The sequence below is a fragment of the Phanerochaete carnosa genome, assembly GCF_000300595.1.
Source record: "Phanerochaete carnosa HHB-10118-sp unplaced genomic scaffold PHACAscaffold_2, whole genome shotgun sequence".
Classification (NCBI taxonomy): domain Eukaryota; kingdom Fungi; phylum Basidiomycota; class Agaricomycetes; order Polyporales; family Phanerochaetaceae; genus Phanerochaete; species Phanerochaete carnosa.
The window spans coordinates 3,222,838-3,236,434 of NW_006767629.1; the positions used below are offsets into that span (position 1 = coordinate 3,222,838).

Consider the following 13,597-nt stretch of genomic DNA (forward strand, 5'->3'; position numbering starts at 1 on the left):
AGAAGACCACCGGCTTTGTAGCTTGTCTGTGGTAAGGTTGGCGACCGTCGGACCCCGGCGCCGAGGTGGGTCACAATTCTCAAAGCTGGTATTCAAGCCCTCAGACACAAACGAGAGTATTCTAGTCAAAACAGAACTATTTATGCGTCACGTAAGAAAAATCCCAGGGGACATGGAGCAAAGCAGAAAGCACGCATATAAGGCACCATCAAAGTAACAGAGAGCAGAACGCTCGCGTAAGTTGTCTACGTGGCTTTTCAGAGCGAGCCACTCGAGAGGTACCGCCATGCGAAGTAGCCGGTGAGGAGGGCAAGAGGAGCGAAGTACATCATACTATGGGATAAAGCGCGTCAGAGACAGGCGACACGTCAGTAGAAAGTGTGACAAGCATACTTCGATCCTTGTTGAACTGCGTTGTTGACCGCGGCCGATTTCGCAGCGGAGACATTCTTGGCCGCCGACTTGACCTTCAACTCCTATAAGGTGGACTCTGTCAGCGATAGAGCGGCGAGAAGTAGAAAGCGCCACGTACACCCTCCTTCTCGAATTCGCCGACGTAGAAGCCCTTCAGCAGCGCACGGGCCTCGTCGGAGTGGCCAACATCCTCGAAAGCCTCGGTGGCGTCCTTACCTGTGAGAACGACGGACTGAGTCAGCTGAACAAATCGAACCACACTTGTGTTACCCACCGGCCTCAGCCAGAATCACTTCGTCGCCTCCAGGGTGCTAAGCAACATAATTAGTTTGCTAAAACACACCAATGTAGCCGTCGCCGGTGCCTACCTCTTCAATGAACTTTGTGACATTGTACACTGGCAGCCAGGAAGTCAGTATAAACGCGCGTCCTCCCGTAGCAGAGGGACAAACCCTTGGTGTGAAGGAGGACGTAGAGGCTGTTCTTGGTGGAGTTAGCCTTGAGGTCGTCGTAGGTGATGATTTTGGACATTGCGAAGGATGTCGACGGGAGGAGAATGTCGTGGAAGCGTGAAACAAGCTGGCTGTGAAACGGGTCGTCCGATGAGCGGCAACGCGAGGTGCCGCCTATAAAGAGCGTCTCAGGGTTTTCACACGTGGCAGACGCCGGGTTGGCGACTATTATAAAACCATAAGGCGGCGGCGGACCCTCACATGAGGTAGAGACATCAAAATAGACTCATCCTCGGTGTGTAAGGGTCCCCGATGAGCAGAGTCTAAGGCGGCCAACGGACCTGCGGCCCACGGACAATGTCGGGGATCGTTCGCACCACCAAAGCCAGGGTGCATTGTCGCTCACACATTACGATGCTCTTATGATCTGCGCGCAGCCATGTCTGTGCATGTGGCCTTCGTCGTACACGCCCTCGCGGCGTTGTACAGAGCGACACCGTGAGGCCAGATCGTCGGAGAGCAAGGCGCACTGACCGCGGGAAAGTGACATAAAAGGCGCATGCATCGCAAATTTCTCAACTCCGCTTGTACAGCACCCGCTGCGCCACAGAGGCGCGAAATCTCTCTTGTTCTTCGCCGTCGCGTCACTTACGCTCGTCGTCGTGCAAGACGACATGGACGACCGCTCCGACATTCTCGGCGGGCAACTGCATGTTGCCCGTCCCGAGCCACTCTTTGCACTCTCTGGCCCTACCTTCTCCGGTACAATATTCTATACATTCCTTCTCCTCGCTGTCGTCGCTGGTCTTTATTCGCTCACACCGCATTACCGCCAATATCAAGAGCATCGGCACCGCACGTACGCTGAAATATCTCTACAACATCACTAGCACCTCCATGCTAATTGGTTTCTAGGGCTATGCGGAGAAGACATGGCATCCCAGACAGCGATCATCGGCCTTTCAACGTGGCATACGCCTCAGTGAAGCGGGCCCACAGGGAGCGCGAGATGGTGGAAAAGGGAAAGTCGAAGCGGGGGATTCGACTACCCCCTGGTGTCACGAGTGCTGCTATAAGCAGACAGGGTTCTTCTGGTCCAGGTCAGGCCCTTCGACAGAGGCAAATGACAGGTATGTATTCGGTAACGTTTCTCTGCTCATTGGAGGTATTCACAAACGCAGGTGTTTCTTTGCAAGTCACGCAATCTCAGGCTGCTGAAGAAGAGGTTGTTTCATTACCGTCAGGCGACACCGAGTCTCGTCGTGCACCTGGTCAAGCCACCACCGCGAGCGAATCCGACTTCCACATGTAAGGACACCTTTCTCAATCAGTACACATTAGCTGACTCCTCTATGTCCGCAGGCCTGGTGCGCCTCAAGAAAACACCCATGAAAAGCTCGCACCGGCGAGTAGCAAACAGACACTCTACGCACCGGCGTTCGCGCGCAGCGGTCCCGCAAATGGCAAGCACACCCGAGACGAGGAGGCAGTAGACTTTGAGGAAGAGCAAGATGTTAAGACGTCTCGTATGGAACGTTTGGATGGTACCGACGAGGACACACAGTGGGAAGGTGACGTTGATGACGACATGGAGGTCGATGAACCGTCTCTTGTACAGCGTAGGCGAGGCACAAAGCGCCTAGCAAGCCTCGAGGAGGACGAAGGCTTTGAATCTTCGAAAGCGATCGGCAGAGATAAAAGGGCTCGTAAGCTGGTGCACCAAGAGGCTAAGGCTATGCGTGGCAAGAAACGCGATCGCGCGGAGGCTGGCTCAACGTTCGATGGGGATAACTCTTCTGCTGAGGACGAAAACGAAGACAAGCACAGGTCGAACAGGCGTCGCCGTCTGGCTCAAAAGAAGTCTTTGGCAAATGTTCGTGGTCGGAAGCGCGTGCGCGAGCCGGAGGTGGATAGCGATGACGACGACTCGGATTCACTCTCGAGGCGCAGTGCCCGGCACAAACGTGGCAGACGATCTCCTAAGGAAGGTGACTTCTTGTCGGATGATGGCATGATCTCCCACGATCCTCTGTGCAGGGGACGGCGCATCGGCGAGGAATGGGAGTCGAACGGTGTCAAGTACAAAGTTGGTCCCAACGGCCAAAGGCTCAGGCAAGCGTTGGTCAAGAAGTCTCGCTCCCGTTTCCCAATGGCACGTACTTTAACGCTGGCATTTGACCTATTCTAACCTTACACCGTAGCCCAAGGACTCTGAGCATCCTGATCGCAAGGTTAACGTCGACGTTTACGTAGAGGTCTGGTTGTCCGAGGAAGAATATCAGATCGCGAAAGAGCACAACGAACTTGCTTGGCAGTCTCCTTCCGCCGCTGTTACTGAGCTGCTTGAAGTGCCCGTGAGTCCTCTACCCTTCCATTTTAGCCCCGTGTAACTAAGAGCCTTACAGAATTCACCCACCAAGGGTAAGAGCCTTCTCTGGTCCTCGGCAGCGCAGAAGGAGCCCATTCGGAAAACTCTTTCCCTCGCCAAATCGGTCAGTGCCAATGCAGCACTTCGTGCTACCGCGTCAAGTTCTTCCAACGGTCTGCAACGTCGCATCTCAACAGTTGTCACCCCGACCCTTCCATCTGTTCCGGAAAGCCCAAAGGTCAAGTCTTCGAAGTCCTATTCAAAGTGGGAGAAGCAGGACCTTGAAGCCGCGGCTATGGCAAGGCTGAGGGAAAAAGTGAAAGCAGACGAAGTCGCCGTGAAGAAGATCGTGGCCACCACCACTGCGCCAGTTGCATTCCCCACTATTACCGCTACAGTCAAGCCGTCTGAAACCTCCGCAGCAGCACAATCTGTGGAAGCTTCTAAGGCTAGTGTGCCATCCTCTTTCGCTAAGCCTACCATTCCGACTTCCGCCCCGACTGTGAAGGCTTCGACGTCGGACCTGCCAGCCCTCTCGATTCCTTCCTCAGCTTCTAAACCGACTGAGCCGGCCCAGATATCTACCTTTACGATCCCTACCAGCTCTTCCAATGCGGCGTCAGAACCAGTGAAGTCTGCGATGCCCACAGTTGCCGCTTCTGCGTACACGTTCGATAAACCCCCAGCTGCCTCGTCTACAACCGCGCCTTCCGGTGGCACCGCTATACCGAAACCCTTCGCGAAGCCTGCTGCTCCCGCCTCAACTTCCGTCTCGGCTCCTAACTTGTTCGGCAACACGCAACAGCCTAGCACGGCTCCTTCCGCTCAGGCACTTCCTACCACTAATGCCTTTGGTGGCAACACTGAGAACAAGTTCACATCGTCTGCCCCCAGTCCGTTCGGTGCTACTACATCGGCTCAGTTCGCTTCCCAGCAGCCCACTAAGTCGTCATTCAGCTTCGGTGCTGATGCGGTCAAGAAGCACGAGGAGAGAGCCGCCGAGCCTATTCAGGGAGCGGTCTCCTCGGGACCCTCGCTGTTGGCACGCATGGGTGGATTTGCTGGAACAGCTGCATCTCCGACCGGTGGTGCCACGGCATCGTCTTCCACCGCTCCCGCATCGCAGCCTTCGACTACGTTCTTATTCGGCAAGCCCTCTGCATCGGCCTCGACGAATGCGCCGGCTTCGACAGCCACGTCCGATAGCACTGCTCCGGTCAAGTTTAATTTCGGTGTTGCCTCGAAGTCCGCCGTGCCGTCCGCGTCTACCGCCAATTCGGTACCGTCAGAGGCACCGAAGCCCACTGCGAGCTTCGCATCTGGTTCCAGTAACACGGCTGCATCTTCATCGAATGCCATGACTGAGGTCCCGAACTTTCCCTTCTCGCAGCCTACATCGTTCGGGAACAACACTTCTGGGACCTCCGGCATCTTTGGTAACACGAACACTGGCGGATCATCCCCTTCGAGGTTCGGGGGTGCCAATGTGCCCAAGGATATAACTGCGACGCCTCAGTCGAAGCCTGCATTTGGTCACTCAGCCTTCCCCTCCACACCCTTGAATCAGACAGCCAGGCAGACGATGTTTGGCGCATCAACCACGCCCTCTGGTACCCCGAGCGGGCCGATGTTTGGCATAAAGGCCGAGCCTCAAACACCCGCGAACAGCACAGCCACCCCCATGAGTACCACACCAGCAGGCACTCCTGGCCTGGCCCCGGTGTTCGGCAGTAATGCAGCCTCCACGACGCCTGCAGGCCCGCCACCAAAGTCCATGTTCACCTTTGGCAGCAGTGCTAGCACGACTCCCGCTGGTGCACCTCCGAAGTCTGCGCTTGCCTTTGGCACCACAGCTGCGCCCGGTTCGAGCTCATCTCTCTTCGGCAATGCGTCGAAGTTTGGTGCACCAACCATGTCGGGGGCTGTGGGGACTAGAGCGCCTGAAGCCGCGAGGTCTGCATTCCTGTCCGGCCCCGCCAGTGGATCGCTACAGCCTGCATCAGGGGGGCCGACGACTGCGCACAAGTTCGCCTTCGACGCGTTTTCGAATAGTGCCTCTCCACCGTCATCCAGCGCAGCGATGGATGCCTCGAGCACAGCGATGGATGCTTCGAGCACAGCGATGGACGCCTCGGGCACCACACAAAACAGGCCCTCGTTCGTGTTCGGCAATAGCTCGACACCAAGCGCAGGGGCATTCGCCTTTGGATCGAGCGCGGCTGGTACCAGCAGCATGGCTGAGAACAAGCAGTCGACAACGCAACCGACATCGGGGATGTTCGGCTTTGGAGCATCGAACGGCCCGTCGTTCTCGTTCGGCCAGTCGAAACCTCCGGAATCGGGGCAAAAATAAATGTTTCGTTTTGACCCTTGGGACCACATGTTGCTGCTGTATTCAGTTTCTCTTGCCACTATGTTTAACATCTCGCATGCCTGCACACCACTCTCTCCCGACATACATACTCATGTTCACATGCGATACTGCATTTCACTCCAGAACCCATCGCATACATCTATTACCCCGTACTAAAGCGCGAGTTACCGGCTCATGTAATCCAGCATGTACTCTGCATGTTCTTTCGGTGTTCTACTCGAATGTGCAGAGCGTCTTCGAATTCTACAAATATTACCAGATGCAGGGTGAGAGTGAGGATCGCTGCCCAACGTCTCGACATCACATTACGCTAAAACTGGTGGGGTGTACCGGCGCTTTCCTGAGTATCTGCTTTTCAGTCCAAGACACGCCTCTGGTGTGAGGCTGGCAGTCAAAAGCCAGCAGCCCGGTTACAGTTTGGGCCGTATCAACCACTGTGACCATTTTCACAAGGTGTGCCCGATTATCTAGCTGCTAACTGTCAGCCTTCTGAACTTTCAACGTTCTGACCTCTTAGCTCTGAGAAGACCACCCCTTACCGCTGTTTGTACTATACCCTTTGTCTAGAGGACGCATTCCTCTACACTCGTCCGTATACCTTTCAGCGTTATATGCATTACTAGAACGCCAAGCTTGCTGCGAGCGACACCCTCCTTAGCATTGACATTCTACCGCCCCCAACTACCCCCCACTCTTTGGTTGAACCGTCTCACGTATACCATATCTCAACATGATATCTATCACCAGCCCTCAATCGACCCCGAAACGACCCCTTCCGCCAGCAAAGCTCCGCAGACGTGCCCCGTCTTTGCCAGCCCACCCGCCGCCGCCATACGATGACGCAAACGGTGACGCAGACCGCGCTCTGACCAGTGGGATCGACGCGTCCACAGGCAAACTGAACCCTCCGCTAGAAGACTGGACGAATGAGAAGTCTCGTGAAGAGCTCTCTGGCTTGCTGCTCGCCGCCGGGAGTATGATTCATGACAGAGAGACGGGTGCGTCAGTCATTATGCCGGCCTCCTCTCATGAGACTAAGGGATAATGGACACCATCCTCCATCATGCGCATTTCCCTTCATACAGAGCTGGGTTTGACATCTGCCCTTTGCAAGAACCTCTACGAGGCGAACCTCTCCCTGAAAAGTAAGCATGACGCTCTGCTCGCGCGCATACCGACGCAACTCGGCCAGACGGTCTCTCCGCTTCCCTCACCTACACGGGCTTTGTCCCCTCTACCTCCACTTCCGGCTACACCGCACTACTACAGCATCTCTCGTCCCTCCTCGCCATCCGCGACACTGTCACCCTCCCTTGGCCCGTCTTCTCCATCACCGTCAGTTCTCTCCGAGCGCTCACGCAAAGGTCACGCGCGGCGCATCTCGGTCACCCCTTCTGACTTGAGCTACCTCGCTGATCAGAATGCGGAACTCATGCACAAGCTCGAGAAGCTCGAGGAGGAGAGCGCGCAGGCGGATGCGCGCGGAAAGCGCAAGCTCAAGAAGCTGGAGAAGGAGATTGGGCTGCTGAAGGAGGAGCTGGAGAAGACGCGAGAGCGCGGCGCCGAGCTGGAGGAGAGGGTCATGAAGAAGGTGACTGGTGTAGACGACAAGGAAGAAGAGCAGAAGCGACGCAGGCGCGAAGAGAGGGTTCGGGCTCTGAGAAGGAAAGGCGCAGACGAGGACGAGGACGAGGATGAGAAACCCGTCGTTGACTTCGCTCCCGCTCCAGAGCTGCCGAAAATCAGGACGACACTCCCGGTCACCATTCCCGAGGAATCGGAGGCTGCTCTTGCTGATGAAGCCTCGATTCCGGATATCGCTATCATATCTTCGTCCGGTGATATCAGCAGTTTAACCGCATCCACGTCCGCTTCGACGTCGGCTTCCCCCTTGACGGCCACGAGTTCGCAGGCGCACCACCTTGATTATGCCATCATTGCTCAGCTACTCTCTAAGATCCACGAGCTCGAAGAAACCAACATCCAGATTGCTACAGAACAGCGAGCTACTTCTGAACGCCTGCAAACGGCACAACGGGAAGTCGACGGTATCAAGCGCGCTTATGATTGCCTCGGACATGACGACGACGAGATCGAAGTGTGCGTCGTCCCTGACGATGAGGGCGAGGGCTCTTCTTTTGATTGGCCCCGAGATGGGGAAGCAGCAAGCGCTTTTGGCAGTCCTTTGCGAAGCGCTCATGCTTCCACCGGACATACTATACGGTTCAGCAGTCTGCGACGTACTATCGACGGCGACGCCAGTCGTCTCACTGTAGATGACCCTAAGGACGACTTCGCGAGCGGCGTCATGAGACAGAGCACAACCCGGAGCATGCTCTTGCTAGACAATGGCGAGGGTGGTGTTCGTACCAAAGGCAAGGAGACGAAACAGAAGGGTGGTATACAGAAAACTCGGAAGACCGTTGTTGGACTCTTCGACAATCCAGCTGAAGGTTCCTCCGAAGCTAGAGAGTGTACTGATGACTACTTCGCCTCTCTGCACGCATCTCCTTCTTTCCGCACTCTATCGCCCATGCCCATTAGCCCTGTTAGCGCAACCCCCGATATGGGTGATATCTCTGGCTGGTCAAACGCTGCTACGGACAACGAACTCTCCTGTTCCTTCGACTCTTCCTCGTCACAGTCTGGCGAGTCCGACTATGCTTCGCCTATTCCCTCCACCGCCGGCTTTCTCACCTCAGAGTCTCGCTCGCCTTCGCCTTCGCCCTCCCAGCTGCTCTCGCAATTCCCCTCTCCAGCTCCCTCCCCGTCGATGCTCAATGTTGGAGGCTTAGCACTGCATACACTTGGTTCTGAGCTCGGTAGCGAGTTCGGGGACGACTGGGGCGAGCGCGCGGGGAACCATCACCTGAGAGCGACGAGCCTGTGCGAGATGAATGGCGACGTGAGCATGGAAAGCACTGGCAGTGTTCCGGGGGGTTGGGTTCTCGATGGCACCGAGGACGACGCCCTGTATGGGTCCGGTCGCTCCCGCAGTCTTACCATTGATGTTGAGCACGAAGACGATCACGCAAGGACCAGCAGCGGCGCCAGCACTGCTATTGCTCGGAGTGTCAGCGGGGCTTCGGCATCGGGCTCTACGAGTCCTAGCGGTACTGCAGCTGGGACGCCTACCAGGGCGAATTTCCCATTCCACGATGGGCTGCATCCTCAAGTTGTGGTGCAACCGCCCACGCCATCTGCTAACAAGTATAGGATCCCAGCCAAGTCCTTGAGGTCGCGCAACATCACACCCATCCCGTCGAGCAAGTCTATGCCCGGCGACGGTTCTGGCTACGGCGTCAGTACTCTGGAGAAGGAAAGGTTGGAGAAGATGAACAGCCGAAACGCCCGTTTATCACAGACCGTCAGGGCGCGAACGAACAGATGGGTTGAGAGGCGATATGCGGAGTATGCTGTCCCTTCGCTCTCACCGGTCACTTCTCCGACCCTCCCCAGCGTGCCGTTCCCTTCAGCCCAGGACACGTTCTCCGGTGGGTCACTACGGAGACGGACGATGCAATTCCCGCTCAAGACAGGACATGCAATGGTCGTTAGCAGGCGCAGACGCACGGCAAGCACAGCGAAAGAGAAGATGGACGAGTCGTTCGAAGACGCAGTGCACCGTGTGTCCCGCTCGATCTCCTTCTCTGCCTCCGGCTCCCAATCTGGTGTCGACTTTGCGAAGCTCCAGGAGATGGAGCTTAACTTCGCGTGCTCGGATGCCGAACCGGAGGGCGACAGTCCGCGTGGCCAGCAAAACTTTGTCATGCAGGCTGCGCGACGAGATGCTGCCGGCGCGGACAGGCTGTTTGCTAAGAAGGGCGGGTTCGTCGGGTTCGTGCTCGAGGTGTGGCTCTGGCTGCAGTTCGCGATCGTCGTCGTCGTCTTCCTCTGGGCAATGGCGCGTAAAGGACCGAAGAACGTCCTGGAGGACGCGGAGCGGAGTCAGCGGCAGTTGCAGAGGGCCCGGTGAAGCTAAGGGCTCATTATACCTTGGACTCATCTCGCGTTCGATTTGATCTCCACCTCATCTTGTACACATCTTGTCACCTTAGAATCTCGCACAGCATCGGCTACTGCACGTTGTACATACTCTACCTCACTTTTATCTGCATAAATACGTTGTGAATATATCGAGCCACTATGAGTCCAGCGACTCCAGCCCATGTATCTTGTTCGCAAAGTCAGGCCGACTAAGAAAGATCATAGGAGTGGTGTGAGCGCTTGGGATGCCGCTCGGCATCGGATCAAACGCCACGAAGCTTTTGGCGCTCCGACGACGGGTATGCAACCCAGGCTGCTTTGCGTTCAGTACAAACGCACGCCAAAGTTACTTATCGACCCATATAAAAAAACACGCTTGGCATACATTCGTTGACGAATATTTTTTTCTGTAAGTCGTCACATTAAAGGTCCGGTCATATGGGAGCGTCGGACGTTCATTATTCCGTCGCAAGCCTGAAAAGTTTGGTTTGCAGCCACCTCAGCACATCTGCTAGCCCTGTACCATACAAGAATGACGATTGATACACATGGTTCCACTGCAACTGTGACCGAAAGCAGGCTGTTGGGTGTATCGTTCGTCATGCAATTTTTTAATTCGGTATTCGATCGGGCCTAGTCGCCGCGACGATACCAGACCAGAGAGCTTGGTCAAGCAGAGATGCCACGGTGTCTGAGTGCCGCGTCATTTTTTTCAATACATCGTGTGCCAGTCGTAGCCGGATGGCTTTCCGCTGCGTATCGCCCCTACCCGCCGCGTATGAGACGACTGCGGTGCGCCTGGAGTGGATCCGAGGACTGCACTGTGCAGACGACGACGCGCTCGTGTGCACTCGGAAGGAGCGCAGCGTGTTCCGTCCGTGCCCGAGATCACGCTCGAGGCGCCTTGGGCCGGTGGGTGGGCGAATGACGTCATCTTCATGCTTATCGCGGCCCTCCGATAATCACTGACCGGGACCTGGTGAGTCCATGTTACTATCCCCGGAGGGTACCGTAGGATCGGTCCCACGACGGAGTGCAAAGGAGCCATCGGGTTCAGCTCGGGACGTCGCGCTTTGGTTGCGCGCGATAGACACCTTGAGGGTGCGTGCGGGAGACAGCTTGCGATGGGGTGTCGGATCGCGCAATGACGATATAAGTCGCTCTGGCGTGCAAGTTCTGCATTGTCCATCCCCACAATCCATCCTCAGCTTTCCACCAGTCGCCTTACCTTAACACATCATGAAGGTGGGTGTGATGTGCCTTGTCGCCTTGCACATGTGTGCTCACCCACTATCTCTCAGCTCATCTCCAGGGAAGAGCAAGACGCCCAACAGCACGCCACTCTCGTAGGTGGTATCAAGGGCTTCCTCAGCGGTGCAGCTATCGCGCTCCCCGCATCCCTCCTCTTGCAGCAACGCTGGGCATACTACCGCCACCTCCCCCTGTCGCTCAAGGCCTTCGGCGTGATCATCGTCGTCGTACCATCGTTCGTCATTTCCGCAGAACACGCGGGCCAGCGTTTCGAACGCAAGCACTGGTACGTACCCCCCCTCCTTGTCCCTCCGCAATTCGAGCCGAGACTGAGCGGTCAACATGCAGGCATGACCTGGGCAAGCAGGAGCTCGACGCTGCAGCAGCACGGGAGTCGAGGCGATGGGAGTCGCTGTCGGCGGGCGAAAGGATGAGGGACTTCGCGAACCGCCACCAGTACGGCCTCATCCTCGGGGGGTGGGCCCTCTCCATGGGAATCAGCTTCGGTCTCGTCGCACGGAACAGGTACCAGACGCTGCCACAAAAGGTGTGTGTCTCCCGTTTGTTAGCGTAAAGATAGCCTCCTGACAAGGGGGTAGATTGTGCAAGCACGTCTTTGGGCGCAAGGCCTCACACTCGGCGTGCTTATTGTTGCTGGCATCGCTACGCACGCGAACCGCACAAAAGAGGACGAGGGACCTGTTCGGCGCGTTGTGAGTCTGGCCATATGCTCCAATAGGAGGGACTTGCACTAACTTGCTATGTTGTATAGGAGGCAGATCACTCGTGGCGGGACATTGTCAACCACGAATTGCAGGAGCAGAGACAAAGGGCCATAGCTGCAAGACGGTGATGAGTTCCATTGTCTTTGCACAAACTTCCTTCGATTTCTAGGCGGGTGTCCCACTTAAACTTCGACAGGGTCCCGACCCAGAGTTCACGTATAAATGTCTCGAAGATAACGTTGGACGCCTTACCTTTTCCCTTACTATCTACACTATAATTCGCTGTGCACCGTGGAGCTAGAACAAGAGGTTAGACTTATATGTAACATAATATCCTGGCACCTGCCCGTTAATTCGCTGGTGCAGCCTGCAGACGCGCCTCGCCCTTGCAGGGACACCGTGCAATCTCATGTTGGATGTTGAGCTATCGAGCAGCCGTGTGTGCCAGACAATAACGGACAGAGATGAAAGCTCTCGCGAGACAGGACTTACAGTATAGCACGCATTCCGAATACCAATAAGGCCGGCATCATGAAGCTGACTGCACGGCGCATTGGTCGGGGTTCTATGTAAGGCTCGCGGCGTGGCAGATACAAACACATAAGGGGTTCGCACGAGCTTGCAGCCTAACGTTAACGCGTCATGTAGCCATGCATTAGCAGGCTGGCAGGCTGGCAGGTTGTCATAATCCCAAGTCTGGAACAAATTCTTGTAAGTCGGCTGCGAAAGCATACAGCTCTTATTTTAATTACCTTTATTTACAGGCATGAGTGAGCTCACGGCGACGGCCATTACGGAGTGTCCACCGATGGCTTGGGGTTTGTATCCGCACAAGGACTGATTAGGAAGTCCCGACGCAACATGAAACTCCGCTCTCCGGAGTTCGCCGTGCCCAGCCGGAGCAACCATCTTCCCACGAGCTCGCTTGCCCGCGACGCCTTTAGCCTCTGGGACTGCAGTACTTAGAACACCACGGCTGCTATTGTTAATGGCTTCGGGAGGTCGCGGCAGCTCACCTGGACGACAGATTGCAATGAATCAGAGAGTTGGACAACTTGGATGCATGATATCAGAGGTCGTTATCGAAAGTGAGTGCTAGGTTAGCCGCCCTCTTACAGCGGTACTTAGAACGATAGACACCCCCGGGCAGAATACAGCATACGGAGTTCGAAAACTCCGCAAGCGCTAGTGCAAACGAAGTGAGACGCGTCCGCTGAAGTGGTATTCCCGCCGTCACCTGAGGCATCCGAGTCTGACCCGCCCGACCTCCTCGTCTTGCGTTTCTCAATCACGCGTGTCGCACCCTCCTCATTTAGTGTCCATCGCTACAGTCTTGTAATTACCAAGGGTTATAATACATCCGAGGTTCGCCAATATAATATTAATCGCCCGAAACCATTGGGACAAGCCCCGCAGCGAGCAGCACAAAGCCGGGCGGGTCAAATGCCTCAGGTGACGGCGGGATCACCACTTCAGCGGACGCATCTCACTTCGTTCGCACTAGCGCTTGCGGAGTTTTCGAACTCCGTATGCTGTAATTTGCCCGAGGGGTGTCTATCGTTCTAAGTACCGCTGTAATTGGCAAAGCCCTGTATTGCGACGAAAGGCCCGAAGCAGCCAGAATGTCCAAACTTGGCGCGCCTGACCGTCCCCACTAGCTGGCGACCATTCTTCCCACCTCACCACCATCCCTCCCTGTAAGACTGCCTCGCTGTCCACAGTAAGGCCACTACTGTTGCACAATTGCTGAAGCTATTCGACTTCTAGGTCATATGGGCGGAAGACCAGGGACCTCGCGAACCGTCACCAGTATGGCCTTATCCTGGGGCTAGGCTCTCTCCATGAGCCTCAGCTTCGTCCTGATCACGTCGGGCAGATATCAGACGGTGCCGCAGAAGGTGTGTATCCCCTGCTTGTTATCACGAAGTTCACTTGCTGAATAGTCTGTAAGCATGTCTGTGAGCGCAATGCCTTACGTCTGATGTACCAAGAGTACTTATCGTCGCTGGTATCATTATGCATGCAA

The 13,597-nt window shown here is 55.9% G+C and overlaps 4 protein-coding genes across 4 annotated transcripts; 3 read left to right on the plus strand and 1 right to left on the minus strand.

Annotated features, from left to right (window-relative positions):
• Positions 1-74: 74 nt before the first annotated feature.
• PHACADRAFT_137978 (uncharacterized protein) lies at positions 75-951 on the minus strand. The gene is made up of 6 exons (XM_007392270.1): positions 867-951; positions 783-811; positions 689-725; positions 533-630; positions 394-476; positions 75-333 (listed from the first exon to the last, which is right to left on the minus strand). The coding sequence occupies exons 1-6, from the start codon at positions 943-945 to the stop codon at positions 258-260; spliced, it is 402 nt and encodes a 133-aa protein (XP_007392332.1). The 5' UTR covers positions 946-951; the 3' UTR covers positions 75-257.
• Positions 952-1,462: 511 nt separating this feature from the next.
• PHACADRAFT_170387 (uncharacterized protein) lies at positions 1,463-3,231 on the plus strand (the record flags this gene model as incomplete). The annotated part of the gene is made up of 5 exons (XM_007392271.1): positions 1,463-1,725; positions 1,782-1,996; positions 2,048-2,174; positions 2,229-3,018; positions 3,068-3,231. Coding segments are annotated over exons 1-5 (1,479 nt in total), but the record flags the coding sequence as incomplete, so codon positions are not given.
• A 2,860-nt stretch (positions 3,232-6,091) lies between these two features.
• PHACADRAFT_250508 (uncharacterized protein) lies at positions 6,092-9,772 on the plus strand. The gene has a single exon (XM_007392272.1). It carries the CDS (start codon positions 6,672-6,674, stop codon positions 9,582-9,584), a length of 2,913 nt encoding a protein of 970 aa, XP_007392334.1. The 5' UTR covers positions 6,092-6,671; the 3' UTR covers positions 9,585-9,772.
• A 751-nt stretch (positions 9,773-10,523) lies between these two features.
• On the plus strand, positions 10,524-12,272 carry PHACADRAFT_181748 (uncharacterized protein). Its single transcript, XM_007392273.1, has 5 exons — positions 10,524-10,840; positions 10,897-11,132; positions 11,195-11,393; positions 11,446-11,559; positions 11,619-12,272. The coding sequence occupies exons 1-5, from the start codon at positions 10,835-10,837 to the stop codon at positions 11,697-11,699; spliced, it is 636 nt and encodes a 211-aa protein (XP_007392335.1). The 5' UTR covers positions 10,524-10,834; the 3' UTR covers positions 11,700-12,272.
• The last annotated feature ends 1,325 nt before the right edge of the window (positions 12,273-13,597 follow it).

What these genes read in the sequence shown, in the direction of transcription:
- PHACADRAFT_137978 (XM_007392270.1), bottom strand. Translation starts at nt 945, where the DNA reads ATGTCCAAAATCATCACCTACGACGACCTCAAGGCTAACTCCACCAAG. An exon ending in CGTCCTCCTTCACACCAAGG is followed by an intron (nt 812 to 866) that starts GTTTGTCCCTCT and finishes CCTGGCTGCCAG; the next exon opens with TGTACAATGTCACAAAGTTC. An exon ending in GCAGTTCAACAAGGATCGAA is followed by an intron (nt 334 to 393) that starts GTATGCTTGTCA and finishes TTTATCCCATAG; the next exon opens with TATGATGTACTTCGCTCCTC.
- PHACADRAFT_181748 (XM_007392273.1), top strand. An exon ending in ACCAGACGCTGCCACAAAAG is followed by an intron (nt 11,394 to 11,445) that starts GTGTGTGTCTCC and finishes ACAAGGGGGTAG; the next exon opens with ATTGTGCAAGCACGTCTTTG. An exon ending in AGGGACCTGTTCGGCGCGTT is followed by an intron (nt 11,560 to 11,618) that starts GTGAGTCTGGCC and finishes TATGTTGTATAG; the next exon opens with GAGGCAGATCACTCGTGGCG.
- PHACADRAFT_250508 (XM_007392272.1), top strand. Translation starts at nt 6,672, where the DNA reads ATGCGCATTTCCCTTCATACAGAGCTGGGTTTGACATCTGCCCTTTGC.